The sequence below is a fragment of the Melanotaenia boesemani genome, chromosome 6, assembly GCF_017639745.1.
Source record: "Melanotaenia boesemani isolate fMelBoe1 chromosome 6, fMelBoe1.pri, whole genome shotgun sequence".
Lineage (NCBI taxonomy): Eukaryota > Metazoa > Chordata > Actinopteri > Atheriniformes > Melanotaeniidae > Melanotaenia > Melanotaenia boesemani.
The window spans coordinates 16,116,276-16,138,853 of NC_055687.1; the positions used below are offsets into that span (position 1 = coordinate 16,116,276).

Below are 22,578 nucleotides of genomic sequence, written 5' to 3' on the forward strand. Positions count from 1 at the left end.
CGAAGCAGGGTGCAGGGGAGTGAAGTGACAGACTGTTAGAGTGGGAGCATATGGATGGAGTGTGTGTGTATGAGTGTGTCTGTGATAGGCAGATCGTTTTCTTGTAATTATTTCCACATGCAATAAAAGCTGTCACACTGTGACTCTCACCTCCAAATTTGCATCTCTTGTTTTCTGTATATATTTATATATTTTTATTACTTTCCCGTGACCCTGCCTCTTCTTGACACACCAGTTCATTGCTCCTCTCTCCCTGTGCAACCTGTTTAAATGAATGCAAATCTTTTTCTCCCTCATTATTTTCTTCTGCTCCTCCTCTTTGCTGTCTCTTTTGCTCTGGGGTGTCCTTGTTGCTTTTGCAAACATCATTGAGAGTTTTTATTTTTTGTTACTTTTTTTTAACCTCTTGCCTCCAAAATGATCTCATTACCATCTTTCTCAGTATCATTCCTATTGCCGTGTCAAATTCATTTCTTTTCCTCTATGTCCATTTAATTGAACTCTTTAAAACAACATAATTAGCATTTAAATCTTTCTTACAGTCTCTTGCCCTTCCCTACATCGTTCTCTCTCTCCTCTCTTACTCTAGGAGACTCTACATGTCTCAGTCGCTACGGCAACCGATGCTTTTTTTCCTCTCACTTGCTTTCTGTATCTCCCCCCTTTCTCACAGTCTCCCTCTCTCATTCCCTCTCTCCACTGCCAGAGGTAAGCATGATAACTGATATATGTCGGAGTGTTTGTGTCCGTCTGCCGGTGTTCTCGCGTGTCCCTGTGTGACATTTCTGTGGCATTTGGGCAGCAGTTGTTGATGAGAAGTTACCCGTCTCTGCTCAAAGTGCCTTACTGAGTCCTGGCTCTGTGCATGACGCTTCTAATGATGATTAATGTGCTGTGCTCAGGTGTGTGCATGGTAAATATGTGTGAGAAAAGAACAATGAGTGTGTAGTTCTGGATGTTTTGCGTGCAGATGTGGATTCTGTGCAAACATGTGGTGCATAATTAAGTGTTAAATTTAGATACCCAGGGGAGTCTGTGTATGTTTTTTTTTTCTTTCTTGAAAAAGGGTGACAGAGTTGGCTTTGTGCCAGTACTTGTGCTGGTTTCTATGTTTACATGCTTTTTATCTGGCAAAAAAGATTAAGAAGCAAGACCCTCCCCCCTTCTTGTCTCTCTATCTCTCCCTTGTCCTTCTATTTTATCTTACAGAGATGATCGGAGAAGAGTCTCAGTGAACAGAGCGAAGCGATGGAGAGATGGTAAGATGGATAGTTTCTGAGTATGGAATGCAGATGCATAAAATGTCATTCTGATTGATGGCTGGCATGGGAATCAATGTCTGAGCTGCTAAGGTTGTGCAGGGCACCTATGGGCTATGAGTTTTCTCTGATAACTCCTCTATTACTCCATCACCTCTCATTCTTTATCCTCCACCTTTTCCAGCTCCATCTCTCCTGTCGCACGACTCACTGCCATCATCTCCCTCCTCCTGGTTGCTCTGGTGACACAACCCTCCACCTGTAACCGTGACGACAGTGAGGGCGAGGAGCAGGTGGACGCCCTGTCAGTCCAGCTCTCTGTCACGGCCCAGGTCACACCCACCCCCCTGTGGGCGGTGGTGTGGGGTCCTACGCAGCCACTGGAGGATGAAACCTACCACTTCCTCTCCAGCCAAGAAACTGACCACTTGCACCTGTACGAGGAACAACAGGAGGCCAGCACTGCCACTCCTGAGGACTGGCTTTTTACTGATTCAGGCATGCATCCCAACACACCGCTGGAGTCCAGGGACCAGGAAGGAGTGGAAGATGGCGGGACGGAGGCGGAGGAGACGGAGCCTGAGGAAGGTGGGCTTCAGGAGATGCACATGAAGGATTTCTAAATAAAGATTGCCTTAAGTTGATGTCCATGTGAGCCCACACACGCCAGGAGTCCTCCAGGGAATTAGCTGTCACCAGGGTGAAGGCTGACACCCTGCTGTGTGCAGCTGGCTGTGTCTGTGGTGGGGAATGCCTAATAAACTTCTCATCACTCATCACACTGCATTGTCAAAGCTGCAAAATGCAGAGAAGCCATCACTAGACTGTTGTTAAAGATGGAGACCTCAGTCGTGCACATTATATACCTCAGTTTTTTTTTTAATCTCCTTTGGATACAATTATACATGGTCACAGTTGAGATAACTGCATGAGTGTGTGTGTATGTGTGTGTTACAGTGGACCCTCAGTTCTACGTCACCGTGACCATCTCCTCACTGCTCATCTTGACAGCTGTCGTCATTACAGCAAAACTCTGGTAGGAACCTGAACTTTCTTCTTCAATACCTTTTGTATATGAATACATTAACATAAAGTAGGCATTGCTGAGCAATAATGCATAATTGACCAGCTCTCTGTTTGAGCTGGACACCTGTCCCACAGCAGGAGGGTGTTAACTTGCTGCTCCTGATTAAAACACCTCAGGGGTGTCTGTGGAAAAAGTTTTATGTTAGAAAGCACTGATGAGTATGAGCTACATACAACTGCCTCCATTAATATATCAGCCTTGTGGATTTCTCAGCTTCTGTAAAATTGGGAGGGTTAAACGAGATGTGTGATACAGGACTATTTTGTAGACCTACTGATAGTAATGGCAATTTGTATTTGTCTAGAGGATGTGTTGAGGTCACTTATAGAGTTGCTTAGTTCCCAAATTGAGGATTAGAATCCCACTAAGGAGTTATAAGATAAACTTGAGGAGTTATGCAATGAATAAAACATAACTGTGCTACTTAAAATGGGGCTACTTTTTCCCAGCTTTTATCTGGTTAATTACGGGATAATTGCACTTCATTAATATTAAAACTATCTTAAATGGACTAATCGGGCTTTGCTCATTTGCTAATTGTCTTAAATCAGTGAAAAGGGGTTGAAAATAGTTAAGTTTTCAAGAACATTTGGATTTTACTTGGATCAGCCTGTATACGTAAAAAGATTTTAGAGGAATTAAAGATTTTTCTTATTTTATTTACCTCTTGAAAGATGAAAATGTTTGGTCTATGTGTATGGGAATCAATAAAGAAGTCAGAATTGTGGCTTTTGGTGAGGATAGTAGTTGCATTTTGCTCTTGTCATGTTTAAAACTGTCATCGATACTTATGTAATGATTCTGCATAGCCCCCCCTCAAGTGAAAGCTGAGTAATTGCTTACTAATGACTTTATTAACAACACTTGTGCTCCTGAAAGTCACAGTTGGCACAGATGTGTCATTTACAGCCATTAGTGTTGCAATGATTAAACATGTGCCATAACCGTTAAGATAGGGGATGCAAGCAAAAAACACTGTTCTGATATACTGTTTTATGAATTTGAGCATTAGCATGGCTTCACAAGAGTGAGTGTGCTTTAACAGCCCACCTGCAATTAAACCTCTCAGAGCATGAAAACACCACAGTAAACACAGGGTAGGAGCTCTGCATATGTTACGTTTTCATGCTGGGAAGGAAGTCCTTGCACACACATGGCTATTAGCTTGGAAAGGGGTGTTTTCTATGGGATGCAGTGAACCACACACACATTGCTGATCAGACCAATAACAGACTGCTTATTTGACCACTGGGACCTCTCCCCCCTCATCCCACACTCTCTTCTCACATTTACACTTTCACTGTCTTCTTCCTCACAATAGTCCTCTTGTCTGTCTTGCCCCACTGTCTATTGTATCCTAATTTTTCATTTCATTGCCTGATAATTTGTTCCCCCTCACATCGCTTTTTTTTTTTTTTTTAACACTCTCTCTTAATCTTAGTTTTGCTCCCACACTCCTCTCTTCCCTCAGGTCCCCTTTGCCTCCGCCTCCCATGGATTTTTGTCTTTGTCTGAGATACACGTGTTCCCTCCTCTTACTTTAACACTGCCTGTCTTTGCACAGCCGGCACTCCTCTTATCTCCCTCGCTGGTCTCCTATCTCTCCCAGCACCACCAGTCCGGCTGCAGATCCACAGATAATCCTCAGGCTTGCTGTGAGCTGATACACAATAAGCTCTCTTTTCTCTCTGTTCCTGAGTCTGGCCTTCTCTGTTGTTTCTAAAACTTACTTTCACTAGCCCCTGCTGTGCCATGGAGAAAAAAAAAACAGACTACTGGTGGATCAAAAGTAGTGTTACAACAGAGATAATTGCAGGGATTCAGACAGAAGACATGGCGGCAGAGCCCTCTCTATAGACTGGCATGTGCTTCAGTGTCATAAATGTGTAAATAACGCCATGTGTTAGATGGCGAAAAGTGCCGTGAAATGAATGGGAAGGGGGTGCAGATGGACTGAAATCATGGCCTATAGTGGAAATTGGCCAGCGTCCAGTTCATTATGATTATAGAAGAGCAGCATATGTGCTCAGTGATTTTCCCAGCCCTAAATTTGTCAGTGTGGATAGCGTTATGAAGTGTGACATTGTTTGTGTATCACTATGTGTGTGTATATGTTGAGAGAAGGAGTCATCCAGTAGAGGACAGGTGTTACTGAGGAAAGATGAGTGTGCAGGGTGGCTTTATGGCTGTGAGAACAGCTTTGTTGAGCATCAAAGTGTCCTTAAGAGCCAGAAAATGTGACACTCCAATGTGTCTTCACAATAACTCACTCTCCTTGCTGAAGTAATGGCATGACACCTTAGTGGTACGTCAGCCCTCTGCTCATTTCTTCCCCTTGTTGCATCCTTTCCACCTAACCCCCTCTGACCCCTCCCTCCTGTCATCCCACAGTGCTGTCTCCTCCATTTCTCACCCTGCCTCCTTCACCCCTCTGACAGTGTTTTAATGAGTTCAATGTGTGCACTAATTCTCTTTCACAGTGGCAGGGTAATGTGTTCGCTGATACTAAATAGCTCGGCTGTTCCTGATGCTCTTTGACTTTGTCTTTCCATCCCCACGTTCCCTTCCTCTGCTTATTCCACTTTCTGTATGCCTCCCTTCATTTGAACCTCTCCTTTTCCACTTAAACTCAAACTTTTTTGTCATCTTATTTTCTTTCTTACTAATAATATTTATTTTTTCCATTTAACCTTATATCATTCTTCTTCTGCTCTGCCGACCCCTTGTTTTCCTCATCAACTCTTCATCTTTATCATTTCCTCCTTTTCACACATCCTCCCTTCTCATCCTTCTCTCCCAGTTACGATCGCAGCTGTTCCCAGCATCCGCCCCCGCTTTCCCGTGGCGTGGCCCCTCCCCTCTCTCTCGCACTCCCTCGTTCCCTCGCTTCGGAGGACAGCAGGCAGACGCTGCACAGCACCTCCTCCTCCTTCACCGACAGGGAGAGGTAATGAGTCGCCTCAACAACTCTGCACAGTCTGTGTTTGTGTGTCTTGAGTCCATGAGTTTGATGTGCATGTGTGTGTCTCTTTGCACCGCTGGATTCAAGTTAGCTTCTTTGGGTATGTGTGAGCAGCCTTATTACTTCTTAGCATGCACTGTAAGGATGTGCATAGAGTATAATTGGGCAGTATCACTATTCTCTGTAGAATATTCAGACTCTAAGAGTTGGTGCTGCTTAAGAAGTATCAGTGTTTTAAACTCCCTATCCAGATGAGTCATTGTGGGCCTATGAAAAGACACCTAGCAAGCATCTATAAAATGATGCTTTTATTCTAAGGTATTTAAAGTTAATCTCAATCAAGATAATTATAGAGCTTCACTCTTTTGCTTCCTCTTACTTCCTCCACACCATCAGCCTTTCCTCTGTTTCTTCTCCCCTCCGCCCTCTCCCTTGTGATGAAGCTTTCCGTTTCCATGTACACCACTATGCCAGCTTCAGGCCTTTGGGCTCCACTTCTCTCCTCCTCTCCCATCGACAGGGCTCCCAAGCTTCCAAAAATCCTGCTGCCCTCCTTCTTTCTTCCGCTCTTACTCATCTTCTCTGTCTCTCTTGCTGTGTCAGGATCCCAGTTGTGAACCTTTGAGGTGGCTGTTTTTCCATATGGTTAACGTTTCTACGGAGCCTGAGGAAAGACATCAACAGGACCAGAGGGTGTGCCTGCAGCGCTGTTTTATTTTCTCTCAAACTGTGAAACAAGTTCAGGGAACCCAGGTATCCAGCCATCACAAAGCTCCTCGGCTTCCCTGAGGTCTAAAAAAAAAAAGAAAAAAAAGAAAATCCAAGCTCATCTCTCGGCTGCTCGCTCCCTCCTTCCCTCCCTCCTTGTGTTTGGTGTTTCTTTTATGTGCATCACTGTGACTTGTTCCTTGTTTTCCAGCCTTTGTATGGCCCCAAGCTCTGCCAAGTTACCCAACAACTTTGATTTTCAACCCTCTGACTAATTCAAAAACAAGCAGTTTAACAACCATGCAACATCCCATTACCCCTGAGATATCCAACCTGTGCTTCCATAACCAATGAAAATGAATACAGTTGCAGAGTATTGATGCCAATCCACTAGACTGTTCTTTTTCATGAAACAACACTAAAGTTTAGCTCAGTTTAGCGGATTTGTGTCTGGCTTGTAAATGGTTAAAAAGCCATTCTCAGCATCTCCCACCACTGAACGGGGTATTTCACAAAGCTGTTTGGCACGGCTGTAGCCAACAGGCAATGTGTTTAACATGTCACGCTCCAAAAACTGCTGTTTATTCCCCGCTTTGGGCGCCTGAAATGCAAATAGTGTGGCTCTTTTCCTCTGCAGATGTAGAGGAGTCTGCTTTGTTTCAGTTTTTCCTCATGATTTGTTCTCTTAATTATCTGGCTGACGTTCACCTCTTTGTCGAACCTTTGCGAGCAAGCTTTGTTCCTTCCGGACTGTGTAGAGATGTTTTAAACATTGAGTACTTCCACTGGTGGAGATCAAATATTCATAGCACAAATGGCCAAAGCAATCATTCAAAAGTCCATTTTTCCCAAAGGTTTGGATGATACATAACAAAAGACAGATTTGTGTTGTCATAGAAATCAGTATCAATGAACTGCACACGTGATCAAGGGACTGGTGTTATGGCTGCATTTTTTTTTCTTTCTTTGGCAGCTTTGCATCTTAATCTGAAAAGTAACACCATAATCATTTCCCTTCTTATCATTATTAGCCATCTTGGGTGCATCAAATGAAAGCAGTACATCATGAAGCATCATATCTGTATCCCAGTGAATCTGCATGTTTCAAGTAAGGAATTCTGTAAAAGTTACTTCAATTAAGATATTTATAAAATGTTTATTTTACCTATGAGTAAGTGGTCTTACAGAACCTTTCAAAGCCAAATATCAGATTTGTTTTTTGGCAGCTTTTCAAAGCAGCTTTGAGACATGAACCTTCCCAGTTAAACACATTTCCTCTACAAACATTGTGCTGGTGGCATCATGGTAGCTCGTACAATCCAGATATCCAGTCTTGTGATTTTTAGTAGCTTTCCTGTAGAAATGTGGTCTTTCTGTACCATGAAACTTCAATAAAGACTCAACACTGGCATTTTAGCTTTGTGTCTATCTGTTTATTTCAGTGCATGTTGAATGAATTCCCCTGGGAGCGGTGCAATCCGCAGTGCTTTATGGGAAGGATAAAGCTTACACTGTGCATTTTAATAGCTACTCGTGTTTCCTAATCTTTCTCTCCCTGAAGTGAACATTGAGTCCACTGCCTTGCATTGATTTCGAACCACAGACTTGGCATTAAAAAGTCCCGCATGTGCCAATCATGTTTTTACCACTGAAGAGCAGCTGAAAAGGGAGTGAAGAATAATGCGGGTTGGTTGTGTCTGAAGCTTTTCCTTATCTCCTCACCTCATATGGATTCCTCTTGCTTTAGAAAGATTAACAGGATGCTAAGCAAGAATTTCCTCTGAGTATAGTTTTTCAAACAAATGTCAATAAAATCAGGGCGGGCACAAGAAGAGAAATGCCACTCCAGTGCTTTGAGATTCTCCACCAGGCTGCTGTGCAGCCAGTGTTTCCATCTCCTCTGGGCATTTTACTGATCAATCAGTGTAATTGATTGGCTGGGTTCCACTTGGAAGTTTTAATGGCTGTACAAGATACATACCAGGAGATGCTGCGTTAGTCCATAGCCACGATGGACAAACAGCTCATTTAGAAGTTAGGTGTTAACTCATAAATGCAGAGTCACTGGTCACATGGTCCAAGCTTTAACTACCCCCCTTTCACTCACAAACAACTCAAGAGGTGTACAGCTGTTAAATTTCACAGCCTCAATCTTGTAAAAAAAAAATGTGAGCCAATGAAGCTCAGTCACACTGACTGAAATTAACACTGCTATTTATAGGGGTGAGGAGGGTGTTGGAGGAAGGGGAAAATTGAGAAAGATGCAGGGTTAAATGAAACAGGATAATTTCCCTGTCTACTTGCTCGTCAGCATTGCTGCCAGTCATCTAATTGTAACCATTAATGTCACATAAGATGAAGGCAGATGATTTAGAGAAGGAATGAAAGAGAGAGAGAGACAGGACGGGCATGATTAGGGCATATTCGACACCATGATGGAGGTATAAGGAAGAGTGGCAGACAGTTCTGACACTGACCTAGAAGCTTTGGGCCATACGCATAGGAAATATGAATGCTGCTGTTGTGCGAGTTTGTACGTATGTGTGTCTAGCCATGCTGGTATCGCACAGGGGAACCCTCAGCTCTATAATACATTAATCTCTTTTGGGACATGCCCTAATTAATGACTTGACCTCCTAACGGGTAGCCCCCTTCTGCGAGTTAACATTTAGCAGTGCACCCTCCAGAGATGCACTTTGAAGTACGTTTAATAAAAGAAGTGACAGTGACATTAATAAGGCAGTCCAGATAAGTACAGGGCTTTGCTTTATTTCCCAACAATTTATATTCAGATTTTGTACAAATCTCAACTCAGCAGAAAGAAACAATACAAAGCAACACAGAATCAGTCTAAAGATAAAGAACAGAGATACACAAAAACATTTGAATCAAATACAGAGAACCTGCTTCTGGTTAAAGGCAACTGACTCCTGCTGCAGACTACTCTGTCCTCATGTGTTACAAGTGCTCTGTTTATTTACATTGCAGGCTGGCTGTAAAGCTTTTGACAACAACAAGAGTGAATGTCACACGTGTTTTATCCACCACCCAAGCGTGTGTTTCTGAATCCATAAAGGTTGTGAGGAAAGCTCCAGTGAAGCTTTGTGGTTTTACTGCGAAATTGTGAGAAAAGGGTATCCATGAAAAGTAGTCACATTATTTAATGTATTCATCTGTCCGTCAACTTGCCCATGTGTCCATTAATTAGCATATGTCCATCAGTGCCGCTTTCCCCAGATCTCAGGCTCTTGTCCTCAGTTGGATTTGGACCAGATCTTCCCACTGCCACGAAGCCTGGATGGAACACAGTCAATAAAATCATAGATTTGGTACTTTGTTTGAGGCTTATTTAAATAATTATGTAGTGAGTTCTGGACAAAAGAGCCCAGATAGAAAGACTCACATCTAAGGAACCATGCTCTGGAAACTTTATTGACTTTAATGTTAAGTTTGGATGTTTAACAGACACCAATGGATTAGCTCTTCCTAAAAAAAAACAAAAAAACAAAAACATTCTTTGTCTATCTGCTAATCCATGGTTTCAAACCTGGGGTCCCAAGCAACTTAGGAGGGCTCTAAAGAAACTTCCTGCAACACAAAGTTTTCATAGGAGTAATTAACGATAATGAAAGCAAACTAACACTGCACCTTTACTCAGGTATCACCCAACTCTGATGTGACGGATACCAGATCACCTTCTTTGGAGTTCTGCATATTACAACCTTTTTTTTTATTTTTTTTTTTACTACATTCCACATGTGCTTTAAAACTCTGAAAAAAGTTTTATATTTTTAAGTTCATGTTAATCTCCTAAATCTCCCCACTGCCCGATGACACCACCAATCCTACGCAGCATCTCTGGGGAGATATTAAGTGAGAGGAGGAACCACAAAGACTGCAATGAGTGACGGACAAACCTTCCTGACTTCTGGGAGCTTGATAGGACTTCATCCACCAACCAGTGCTCCTCTCCGTGTCTCAGAGGTGTCCACCAGAAGCGGTCGTACGTGGGTCAACTCGGTCCAAACAGAACCTTACAAGGATGACCAATTCCCTCTCAATTGCTATGAAACGATGATGGTGTCAAAAAGATTGGTAATGATGAATTAATCTTTGTTTTCAGGAATTAAACTAGGTCTGCGTCTTAGACTATCAAACTGAACTGTTTAGGATTCAGAAATCCTTTCTTCATTTTCTTGAACATTAATTATTAACACCACAGTTGAATTAATTTCTTTCATTTTGCTTACCATTTTACACCTCTTCATATTTACATATTTTCTGTTCATGTTTTTTCCTTTCCTTATCTTTTTAACATTCATATCTTACATTATGTAGTTTGCAGCCTAGTTAATAAATATTCATATTATTTTTAACTAGTCGTCTGTGATTCTTCCTTGTGTGATGATTAAGGTCAATTCAAATGAGAACTCTACAAGAAGCGTCTTGAGACTGATTGATTTATTTAATGATCTAACATTTGTTCTGCCTTATCTGGTGGGTAGTGCCCCTGGCTTTATTGTTATTAGCTTTATAAATGTTAATATTAATGTGTGATGATGCTAAAACACTACAATTATGCATTTACTTTCTTCCTTTTTTACTGAAAAAAAAAAAAACATTACTGATGCAACTTGGATGCAAACGTGTGAGTTAAAATATTCATCATAAGTATTTAATAATACAATGGCACAGATCTAGGTGGATTTGTTTTATTTCAGCAAATTAATAGTTTCTAATTATAACTGCTGCAGTTTAAGTCTCATCTTTTAAATAGCTTTTCTAAAGAAATGGTGTCAAAACATTTTAATTTGAGGATTGAGGTTAAGCTATCATTAATATGGAATTTCAAATACTGAGTGGATCTTCATTTGAATGAAGCAGAGTGGTGAATGATGAAAATTATAAGGCTCTGTGCTTTTTCCAATAATGACAGGCAGCCAGAAAATAATGACTGCTTTCTATTCAGCAGGAACAACATAAGCAGTAGATATGTGAAACATCTCAGCTGATTGCTGGAGAGGGAAATGGTTCTTTCAGGAAGCAAGCATGCAGGGTAGTTATTTATTCAGTGACATTTTACAGTTCTGGACAGATGTGAAATTACCAACTGGTAATAGGGATAGTTAGATGAAGAAAGTTAGATGAAGGACAGAAAGATGTACTGAGCAGGAAAATGATAAACAGCGATGTGTATCTTATAACACTACTTAATGCAGACTCACACTCTTTCAAAGGCAAACCACTTAAACCAGCAGCTTGCTCATAACTGTTTATTAAACTTTTGCTCTCAATAAGAACATTGGACTAATTACTTTAATTTAGAAATTATCTTTATAATGCTGTGGTTATACATTCAGATTCATATTTACAATATAACTTTCAAAAATGATAAAAGTCCTTTAAGGTAAAAAAAGAAGCTGCAACAAGATATGTAATAAAAAACAAACAAAAAAAATACATGGAACGTTTTGTTCCATGTTCAAACTAATAAAAAACATTTATCTTTAAAGAAAAAAATGCAAACTTTATTTGAAAGTGCACAGCTGAGTAAAGTGAATAAAGCATAATTTCAGCTAATTATACGGCTGAACATGTTTAGTTCGTAAAACATTTAGCGTTAAAACAAGAGATGCTATTTTTATGCAAACGACTGATGAATCCTTTTGTTAAAAAAGCTGTAAAATCAAAATTTTCCAAAAGATGGGGACTCAAGTGTGAGACTCTGATTCGTGATTTGAGACTCGTAAACAATTGTAATTATTTTTCTTTCTCTCTGTCTGATCTCTTGTCTGTTGTCTGTGTTGTGTGCTCTCATTTCCCCAACACAGCTGTTTTGGGTATTAAAAACTAAATAAAAGAGGACCAATATAAGAGCAGGAAAAAGGCAACGTCTGTGATAAATAAATCCAGCGCATCCACCTTAAAACACACCTGGAGAAGCAGCATTTTGGCCCTCCTCTCTACATTCAGGGAAAAAATGCTATGAACTGCAGTATTAATTTGAAAATTTCTATGTGGGTCCCGATGGATTTTTGTACATGTTAAAAATGCTTGGATAAGATATATAAAGAGCATATTTACTAATCTAAATAAATTTCCATGCAAAAAAAACTCCCAAAAAGCCAGAGGAGAGGGACAGAGCATTTGTCAGTTTAAGCTCAAGATCAGTACTGTCACTAAATGCTGGTAGATAAAGGGATTTTAAATTTTTTGGATATTATAATGCAGTCTTCTAAGTAGACCAGACAGCAAGCATAGCATGGCAGATTACTCATTACAACTAAAGTGACTTGAGATTTGACTTGGACTTGAGGTCAAAGACTTGAGACTTGACTTGCAAAGAAGAACTTGTGAACAACTCTGCTGCCCACAGTGCACAGCCACAAAATACATAATAGATGTGACAGTACTCACCCTTTCACCTTTGAACTTTTTTTGCCAGGTTGCCGTGGTTCCTGAGAGGAAGCAGGGTCTCGCGGCTCGGCTGGCTGATCTGCATCCTGATTCGAGGCGGCACCAGCGGGGGCGGGGCCTGATGATGGAGAAGCAGCGCTCGCCTTTAGCGTTTTCTGTAGATTTGAGACCTGATGCAAAAACCAAAGAGATAAAAAACCTTAAGTTTTAAGATTAAATTTATATATATATATTTCCTGTCTTAAAAACTAGTGACAACATTAAAACCACTGACAGATGAACAACATTCCACATCATATTACAATGCAGTGTTCTCCTGGGTAATGAGAGGTCCCAACATTCAGGTGCATGCTAATTTGACTTCAACAGCGACCATGCTTCAGTCTAATCTTCCCAGCTGCAGCATAAAAGCTGCTCAGCTTGAGACATGACAAACAAACAGGTGATGGAATTTAAATGATCCACAGCCAATGCTCCAATGCCAAACAACAGGGCAACTTAAGAGGTGGGTCATAGCTGTTGTGGCCATATAATGAGAACCTACACATTAGGCAGTTAGTGCTAATCCATTTATAAATGCTGCAAAAGATTTTTCATGCTGTAACTGTTGTTGTTAACCCTGGTTATTAATTTAGAGGTAGCAGTGCCAGATTATACCAAAAAATAGTCAATTAGTGATTTTTCTGGTTTACAGTATGTTTAATCCACCATGCTGCTGAAGACCTTGAGCTGACTGATAAGTAGAATATGTAGTGATTGTAGGTTGTTCAGACAATGATACTAAGAGGATGCAGATTTTTATATTAAATACAGTTTTCAGATTTTAGAATGACAGATGTGAAGGCTCGTATTTCCTAATGAAAAATGTAGCTATATGCGTTAAGAAGTAATTTGAGGATGAAAGACACTGACAAGCATCATAGAATTTACAGATAAATCACAGTCTAATCAGTTTTTGATCTCTCTTAAGATTCAGACCTCTAATATGGCCCAAGGTTATCCTTTATTTAACACAACACCTTTGAGTTTCTGCAACTCTTTTGATCAAAATTCTTTCATAGATGACTATGACCTGAGAAGATGCCCTGATAAATTTATCGAAGTCAAGATAACTGAATCAATCAAACAGCACCAGTGATGTTGCTGTTAAATTTGGAAATAATAGTCATAAAGTTATGTGACATGTTTATTTTTGGTAGCAGCTGCTTCAGCAGCTACTTGCAGGGTTGGAGTTACATCTTAGGAAACAACAGAAAAAGAGAAGTGAAAATAAATAAAACATAGAATAAGTTGCGTGATACCTTACATATCACAAAAGAAAAAGCAAAAAGTGCATTACCGAGGGATTTTAAAGTCTGTAATCAGACGGAAAGTTAAGAGCATGTAAAATGGCAAAAATAGAAAGAAAAAAAAAGAGAAATAAATATGTAGTCAAGATGAAACTAAAATACCACCAGCAGCCAGGAGCAAGAAACAGATGCAAAGGAGGAAAAGACATTTACTGAATTTTCTGGAGAAAAAGACAGAACTGTACACTGAAAGGATGAAGAACTCACTTCTGTTTCCACTTGGACTTTGACCTTTAGTTGGCTTTCTCTGTATTGGTTTGCCCTTGAAACCTGCTCCTCAATACCACACAGCACTGCCTCACAGCCTGTACACCTGTAAAAGAGTAAATGTGAAAGCCATGGAGGTAGACGGCTAGTTAGAACAAGGAAAATTGAGAGATTAACCTCAAGTGTGCGCACAGACACTTAAGAGCGGATACTGACCACTCCTGCAGTGTGTTGATTATGTTTGGGAGCTCGTTGGGGCCGAGGTCACGACCTACGCTGCAGTCTACCTCCACCTGCTGGTTCCTCTGGTCTAGTTTGCCCTGGATGATGTCACAGTAAACAGCCTCGATCAACAGGTCCTCCAGTTCTCGCACGTTCTTCAACTCAAGCTGCTGAAGGAGCAGCGAGTATGGCAGGCACTAGAATGTAGATAAATAAAGGAATAAAGCAACTAAAACCTACATACCATACTACTTGTTTTTATTTTTTATAAAAGTTTAGGAAAACTAGCAGTAAATCTGATTATACTTAAATGATTCAATGGAAAATGGCTGAAAATGCTAAAATAAAAATGCTCATTTGTCTTAATGTCACTGCCACTGTAAGAGGAAAGAAGTGTGAATTATATCCATCACTGGGCAATTAGAGAGCTCAAGCCCACATACAGGGACAGAAGTGACACGTGAAGGGGGCAGGAGTGAAAGGTGCAATGTTAATGGAAAGGGAGATAAAGCAAAAAAGAAGAAAAAAGACAAGGACAGTTCTGGTTAGGATAATGAATCAATTATTTATCATATGCAGTGAAAGAAAAGAACACAGGAAAAAGAGCAGTGTAGTTGGAAAGTGCAAAGGAAAAATGACTTAATAACATAGTCCTAATCATACACATGAAAGAGTGTGCATGAAATATAAAATGAGTAACCATTCCTTGTGAATCTGGAAGCTCATAATGCTGCTTTGCTTCTAATTTAGCTTACATAAATTCAGCCATAAGCTTACACTAACAGCAAATCTCACATGAACTTTAAAGACTGAGATCATTAGCCAGAAAAAAACAGCAAAGTCATATTTAAAAAAAGAACTATTCATGTATCATTAATGTCATGGCTTGGTTTATGAAATCTGCAGCAATGTGGAAGCTGCATAAAATATGTCTCCTATTCTTGAGAGAGGAAAAAAATTTTTAAAAACAGTGGTTCATGTCTAGGTTTATGTAAAAAACTGGAATAGGAAATAATGAACACACACCTTGAGGTTGGAAGCCAAACTGATGATCGACAGATGACGGAGTTTGTTTCTCTGTGCTGGGGTCAGCTCTGGAAGAGAAGCTGCTCTCTCTAAATCAGCAAACAAGAATGTAAAATGAGACACCCTGTGAATAATATACCAGAATAGCATTTAAGTTTTACTTTGGTGAGGGATCAGGAACAGCTGAGGCCACATTTTATATTGAAGTGTACTATTAGTGATTTGCAGGTCAGGGTGGTGCAGTGTAGGCAGTCCAAGAACAAAGTTAGAAGGAAACGAGGAGCAGGTCTGCCCCCAGTGACCATGTCTTCTGCTCCCCTGGTGACAGCTCTCCGATCCCCCTGAGACAGCAGTTCTGACAGCTCCTCTAAAAGCTTCACTACACAGCTCTTTCAAAGGAAACGTGCTTTCTGACAGCATGGCTCAGATGGGAGGGGAATATAATGAACAACACAATTTTTACAGGCTACTGGTTAATATTCAGCATAAAATTAAACATAATTAACATTCTACTTTTTGTTTAAGCTCACTGATACAATACACAGAGGAAATATTAAGTCACAAATGATCAGTTTTCTGTCTGTTTGTGCAACTGTTGTGTTATTACACGTGGTGAAAACTTGCCTCCAGACAAAAAAAGTTCAGTAATTGTATCTGTTAATAAACTGCCTGCAGCATCTCATGTGAGAGCATCTCATTGACAGTTATACAATGCCTGCCTTGCTGCAAAGAAATACACCTCAATAAAAAGAGATGCAGGGCAACACTATTACTTATTTACATATTGCTGCTACTGCAATACCTTTATAGTCGCAGTAGGTTCCATAGGCAAAGAGGTTCAGGAGCCGGTACACTGGTGCATGGGGGCCGTTCTCCAGCTGTGGTTTGGAGGGAAGATGAAAGAGAAAGTGATCTGGTAGCATACAATAAGTAATGAAAACTAGGCAACTGTGTTGTATCTATGCATTGTGAGCAACTCTGAGGACAGGTCTTACTCTGAGTCAGTAAAGGTTAGAAGAGCGCACAAAGACTTGACTTTTTACAATATTCAAACATATTTTGATTAGTCTCAAGAAGATTGAACTCATATGTTAAATCAATATCTGTCTCTTTTAATATAATTAATAGATTTTTGATGCCTTCTCATATCACACCAACACTGCACTATTACAGGAATTTTAATTACAAATTATTTTGCCTGCCACAAAACACACCTGGGGTGTGTAAGATTCCCACCAGGTGTGGCAAATGTTTTGTTAATGCAATTTTTTTGTAGCGCTAAGTGTTTACCAGAGCGCAGAGTGTAAATGGGCCTTGCTGCAGTTTGTCTGACTTCAATAATTATCATGCTGATTTTGACAAGTGCTGAACATGCACAGCAAGAAAAGGAAAATAAAATATTTTTGATGTACTAAACAACAAGCACGGCCCGAGAAGAGACTACCCTGGAAATGCAAACAAATCTTTTCCTGCAAAAGGGATACTGTATGTGAATAAAATGTTTCTATTATTACTCCAACAAAGTATTCATTTTCAACTCAAATACAGAAATATATATGAATAAAAACATGAGGAAAATTTATTTACTTGACTTCATTAACTCTATGCTGTTGGAACAGTGTTTTCAAACACAATATCAGCTGCAGTTTTCTGCAATGATGCCTGTTCATTTTACCAGCATGGACCCTTGTTAAGGTCGTTTAATAAAGGAGATCAAATACAACTTGACTGCTTAGCGTCTATAGGTGCACCAAATCCTTGCCAAATATTTCCATGTTTCTGGTGTTTAATCAATTATTTAAAGGACTAAACCTCAAGTCATGGAACAAAGCTGCAGAAAAATCTCATTCTCCTGTTACAAAGTATATTAATTTACAAAGTAAAAACTGCAACTAATTATGTTGTCTCATGCGAGTTCAACATGTAATGTATTCATCTGTGTGTAATGACTGTTTCAGGAACTGAATGGATTATGGTGACAGGGAGGGGAGTTAGGGTTTTGATCACTGAGGCAAAAATGAGCAAATCTGCCTTTTATCCACATAGACTAAATGACACATGTAGTTCTGTGGAGTTTAGAAACAAACTTGTGATGAAGCTACACAATCGGTGTGGTCATCTTCATCACTTATCTGTCAGAATATGCTTAGATGGATTAGGCTTTTATGCGTCTGATTAACTGTTGAAACAAGGTGTTTTATTTTTCATCCAGGTCCAAGAAGACATCAAAAGACAAAGAGTCTAAAGGAAATAAAGCATGTAAGTGTTTACCTCTCTGACATTAGGCAGCTCCAGGATGCCAGAGAAAACGTAGAGGCCTGGGGTCTCCAGCAGAGAGCTGACAGCCTGGGCCAGGGCTGAACCTGACAGAGACAGGAGCTGCTCCACCTCCATCTGATGCAAGAGAACACCGGTAGCAAAAGACACAGATAGCAGGTCAGACAAGAGTCCTACAGCTAAAAAGGAGGGCAAGTTTGACATAAATCAAGGAAATACTGTCTTTTACTGCTTTAGCTAAACTACTTTATAGACATAATAAAAAACAAATCTCCTAAAAAAAAAAACCCTAATAGGGTATTTTTAGGATATTTGTTGTACTATTGCTCTATTTATAAGAACAAAGACTCCACAGCAACTGTTTGTCATGTCATGTTAAAAGTCCAGCCACTTTTTGCCTGATGAAGAGGGACATCCTTTAAACATGCAACAGTACTCCCTCTCATTCAACAGCCAAGGACTCTTTGCCAAAGCACTTGTGCAGGTGCTAGCTGAGTAACAGCTCTGGGTAGCACCACTGTGGGCAACAAGTCGAGTGTATGTGAAGCAGAGCATGTTTATATTCATCAACAAATTCCCTGCAAGGAAACATGATGCAAATACAATTTGTGCTTAAGGCAAAAGCCGAGTAATTATCTAAGTAGTGAAATGAATCTGCCTCTGTTCCAAGCACACATTCACAATTTAGAAAGAGCATTCAAGAAAACCAACAAAACAGACGATTTCCTCCAATCAGTCAATCAACCAACCAATCAATCAATAATTTAACTGCAATGTTTTATACACACATTCTGAGTATTCAAATTTATATAAAAACAAATACCATTAAACACTGGATGCCAGTTTGATCCTACTTTCAAACAGTTCAGATGTGCCTGAACTGACTGACTATGTCTAATCCTTGTAGACACATCCTGGGATGCATCAGGATGGATTTATTATCTAAGGCCACTTCCTAAAATTAGAGACACAGAGTCTAGAAATCCATTGCTGTGCTCATACTTCTCTCCCTGCTCGTGCTGATGGCACAGACATATTGTATTTTTATAAATGTGATGCATTCAGATTCACACATGCACATCTTCCACATGCTGTCCCACCGGACCACCATCAAAGAGGGCCAAAGAGCATCTTAGCAGACAAGCTGAACAGATGAGCAGACATGTGTTCCAACCAAACAAATTAACCTACTGTGCATTTCAGACGTGGGGCCTCACATCATCTAAGGTATTTTTCAAAGTCAAATCAAGCTCTGAATCTGAAGCTTGATTGGATCCATCTGTATATTTTTTCCTGAAATTGAACAAAAGAACTGGGTCCACATCAATGACAGATAAGACAAGAAATCTGTGGACCTACTTAATCGATAATGTAAGATGTTTGTGTTCAAATTTATTGAATGAATAAATAAAAACTGATAAGGTTTCTAAACGGCAAATAGATAGACTTTTTAATGATGAACGTGGTCAACAGCTTTATATCACTGTTATAATGTCCTCTCGGTTATTTAGCTTATTATGTTATCTTCTAAATAGTATAAAAAGTCATTTGTTACATCTACCCATGACAGTATCCTCTCTTGTCCTCTATGCAATACAACAGACCATAACTAAAAATGTTTGATTTTTTTCTTCTTGCTCTTTTCCCTGTTATTTCTACACTGAGCTTTAAAGACTCAAACAGAACTTAAGAACTAAAAACTACAAACCAACAAAAAGGAAAACTAAACTGGATTTGTCAGCCACAAAAGTCACTTAACAGTAAACTCTTCAATAGGCTCAATCCTAATAAGCAATAGTTTTGCATCTCCCTTTTCATGATTCTTTTAATCCAAAATGTACTCTGAAGATACTGCAAACCACTTCAAAGCCTTTTTAAACACCTAACAAGTTCAGATTCTTGGCAGAATTGTATGTCAAATGAGAGTTCTGCTGACATAAAACTCAAAGTCTTAAATTTTAATATTTCATTCAGTGCAAACATCAGATAGCTTTAATAAAGAGTTTTAACTAGTCAGCTGCATCAAAGCTTACTGTATAATGATTGCAGTTATCTTAAAGCTGCATAAGACCAAAAGTATTGAAGATGAACGTTAAGAAAGTAATTGTGTATGGGGAGTGTGGAGATTATTGCAACATCCGACTAAAGTGAGGACTATACTTGCACATTTTTTATAAATAAATAAAAGGACAACAATCCTTGTGTACAAGTATGGGAGAAGAATCAATTTATTGACTGAATTATGTCAGAATTCATTACACTAGGTGGAGAAATGCCCTCACTACAATGTAGCTGGTGGCAAATTGATACCACACTGAGACGTGCACGGGAACGTTTTTCAGTTCTGTATATATTTAAAGCACTTTATTGTGCAAGGAGAGGGTAAACGTAAAATCAGCCAGAAAGAGAGGCAGCTGGTTGCAAATGAAGCATGCAAGTAGACCTGGACCAGAAGCTCAGTTTTCAGGGGCAGATCACCTCATCCTTGTTACAGTCTGATATAGCTTCATGGTCCCCTTCTACTAGAGCAGTGATCACAGCAGAGCTCACAGATTTATGGAAGGAAAACACTGAACCAGCTTGTAAGAGGACTTAAGACAAGTATTATGAGCTTTCTGCAGCATGTGTGGCAGGACAGAAAGCATCCATTTGTCAAGTGGAGTTTGGATGCAGAGGCTTCCATGGGAAGGCTGTGGAAATATTTTTGAAAGCAGCCAGTCACCATTACAAGACAAAGAAGGGTGCTCACGGAGATGTTAGAAGAGGTACAGTAAGGACGTTTCTGGCTCTGTTTCAGAAAGACCGGCCACAAGTGGAACAAGCAAGAATCTAAGAGCCAGCTGCAGAGAGCTGTAAGGAGATGTCCCTACTGCAGTCCTTCCACCAAGATATGTTTTAGGGTTAAAGTGGTCCCACACTGACATTTCTATCTGCAAGCGGTCCAGTAACACTGGCAAAGTACAACATATGCATATACAGTACACATGTGTTTATCCCCTCTTTCCTTGTCCTCGCTTCAATTCCCATGAGCACTTCTGATGAATGTTCTTCTAGCTTGATTAAGTTGCAAAGGCCATCAAAGTTAATTGCCTCATCTATTTATCTGAATCCCACTAAACATATACTAACAAGTCAAAATTAATATTAGCATTTCTTTGCTGAAACTTCTTCAGTAAATATCAAGTATCCTGTCTACAAATAGTTCAAACACTGAGGGAGATATTACAACTGTAATAAAACTAAGTAAAATGTGTCTTTCTGTAGGTATCACTTTTATAATGTGGTCAGAAAATTAAAAAAACAACAAAAAAAGAAAATTAGAAAAATCTGAGCCAAAAGACAGAAAGTGAAACATGTTGAGGCATCCTTTAAATTCACAATTGTAGGTTAGTAAACAAATAATTCTAAAATTCAATAAAACGCCTCAAACAGATGAGTTTTTTTTAAGCGTACACATACAAGGAATCCACAAGTAATAAGCACTTAGTGACACATAGTGGGGTGGGTATGTGGTATTCAGCCAGTGGTTTTAATGTTGCAATAAGAACTAGTTCAATAAAAAGTAATTCATTACACTAAAACAAAATTAGTTTGCTTTGGCATTAAAATTTTCAAATCAAATTCAAATGTAATAAATCAAAAACAAGGTTAATTGAGTGTTAGAGTTGTAATCATGTGTACAACATTTTTCTTAGGGTAAGAAGAAAACATGGTGTTTACATTCATAGGTCATGGTGTAAAACTGTTAGTTCAAATCATGCCAATTAGTGCTGATAATGCATAACGACATTAACCTTTAAAGTTGATCATTTCTAAACTTTTGCAAGAATAATAATTTTACAATCAGGTACAAAAATTAGGTAACCATTTTTTGTTTAATTTACCATTCAATGGCAGTGGTGGAGTAAGCAATTTGGTTGCTTTGTATCGGTAGTGATTGCAAATGTAGTTCATGTTCAGTTCATTTGCTATCACTAGATACAAAGCAAAGGTTTAAAAAATAATAATAAAAAATACCTAAAATTGGTGCCACTAAAAACAATTTTCAAACACTGACTCGAATATATTCACTTTAAAAAAAAAAAAAAAAAAAAATCTTGAACCCTTACGTTTTCATAGCTTTCAGATATGACTGAAATCACCTTTAAGAGACAGTTGTGGCAGACTTGAAAATCGATTGTGGTTTTTTTTTTTTTTTTGCACGTTGGTTTGAATGCATCGTTTGTTAAAAATAAACAGCACATAACCCACCACCCCACCCACACACAAAAATCAACGACATTATGAAATGTCAGCTTAAAAGACGTTACGTTTCTTGTATGCTAATAATAAATACTTTAGACAAGCTCACACAGGCAAACTCCCTGCCCCTGCACTTACGTTAGCTACAGTGCTAAATCACCGGTATAACGATAGTGAGGCTAATGCCCTTACATAACAGCTACGGACAAATGAAAACGCCAAAGCAATAGCTAATTGTACATAACGCTATATGATTAAGATATCTGACTGTTTTAAATGGAGACTTCATCTTAATGTATCCACTAATTATTTGCCAAGCTCAATGTGTCGTGCTAACTCTTTTGCTAACGGCTATATAACCGCAAGGCTTCGTTTAACAGTTGACGTTAGGCCTCACTTAATTTTAAGCCTTTTTAACTGATTAAATAATACCGCAACATTGCACGAATGATCGGGAAAAAAGCTGCTAACGTAAAGTTAATTACAAAAGTAGAAAAAAAAACACTATGTGTGCTTAAAATGTACCTTGTTGACTTGGATTCTAGCAGATAACCTCCCTCTGGATTGTTCAGTTCCGCTGTCAGCACACGTACGACAACAAAGCAACGTACTCTCTGATTGGACGGTATGGCAAGATAAGCAGGAAAAGAAAGCTATTGGTTATTTAGCGTTAAGATAGAACAGCATCTTCTAGCGGTGAACTGGGGTACTGCAACTCTTTCTCAACGTTCGATTCAACACATCCCGCGGTATCCCCTGGACAGATTACAAAAGAAGAAAAAGAAGAAGAAGAAGAAGAAAAAAAAAAAAAAACCAACAAAA

At 39.4% G+C, this 22,578-nt stretch overlaps 2 protein-coding genes across 2 annotated transcripts; one reads left to right on the forward strand and one right to left on the reverse strand.

Moving 5' to 3' along the window:
• Nucleotides 1-6: 6 nt before the first annotated feature.
• Nucleotides 7-7,432, forward strand: LOC121641170 (PILR alpha associated neural protein). Its single transcript, XM_041987143.1, has 6 exons — nucleotides 7-708; nucleotides 1,210-1,259; nucleotides 1,444-1,847; nucleotides 2,217-2,295; nucleotides 5,147-5,293; nucleotides 5,912-7,432. The coding sequence occupies exons 2-6, from the start codon at nucleotides 1,249-1,251 to the stop codon at nucleotides 5,931-5,933; spliced, it is 663 nt and encodes a 220-aa protein (XP_041843077.1). The 5' UTR covers nucleotides 7-708; nucleotides 1,210-1,248; the 3' UTR covers nucleotides 5,934-7,432.
• Nucleotides 7,433-8,765: 1,333 nt separating this feature from the next.
• On the reverse strand, nucleotides 8,766-22,390 carry cops7a (COP9 constitutive photomorphogenic homolog subunit 7A). Its single transcript, XM_041988413.1, has 8 exons — nucleotides 22,282-22,390; nucleotides 17,509-17,631; nucleotides 16,040-16,115; nucleotides 15,238-15,326; nucleotides 14,206-14,408; nucleotides 13,990-14,095; nucleotides 12,434-12,603; nucleotides 8,766-9,310 (listed from the first exon to the last, which is right to left on the reverse strand). The coding sequence occupies exons 2-8, from the start codon at nucleotides 17,629-17,631 to the stop codon at nucleotides 9,271-9,273; spliced, it is 807 nt and encodes a 268-aa protein (XP_041844347.1). The 5' UTR covers nucleotides 22,282-22,390; the 3' UTR covers nucleotides 8,766-9,270.
• Between the last annotated feature and the right edge of the window lie 188 nt (nucleotides 22,391-22,578).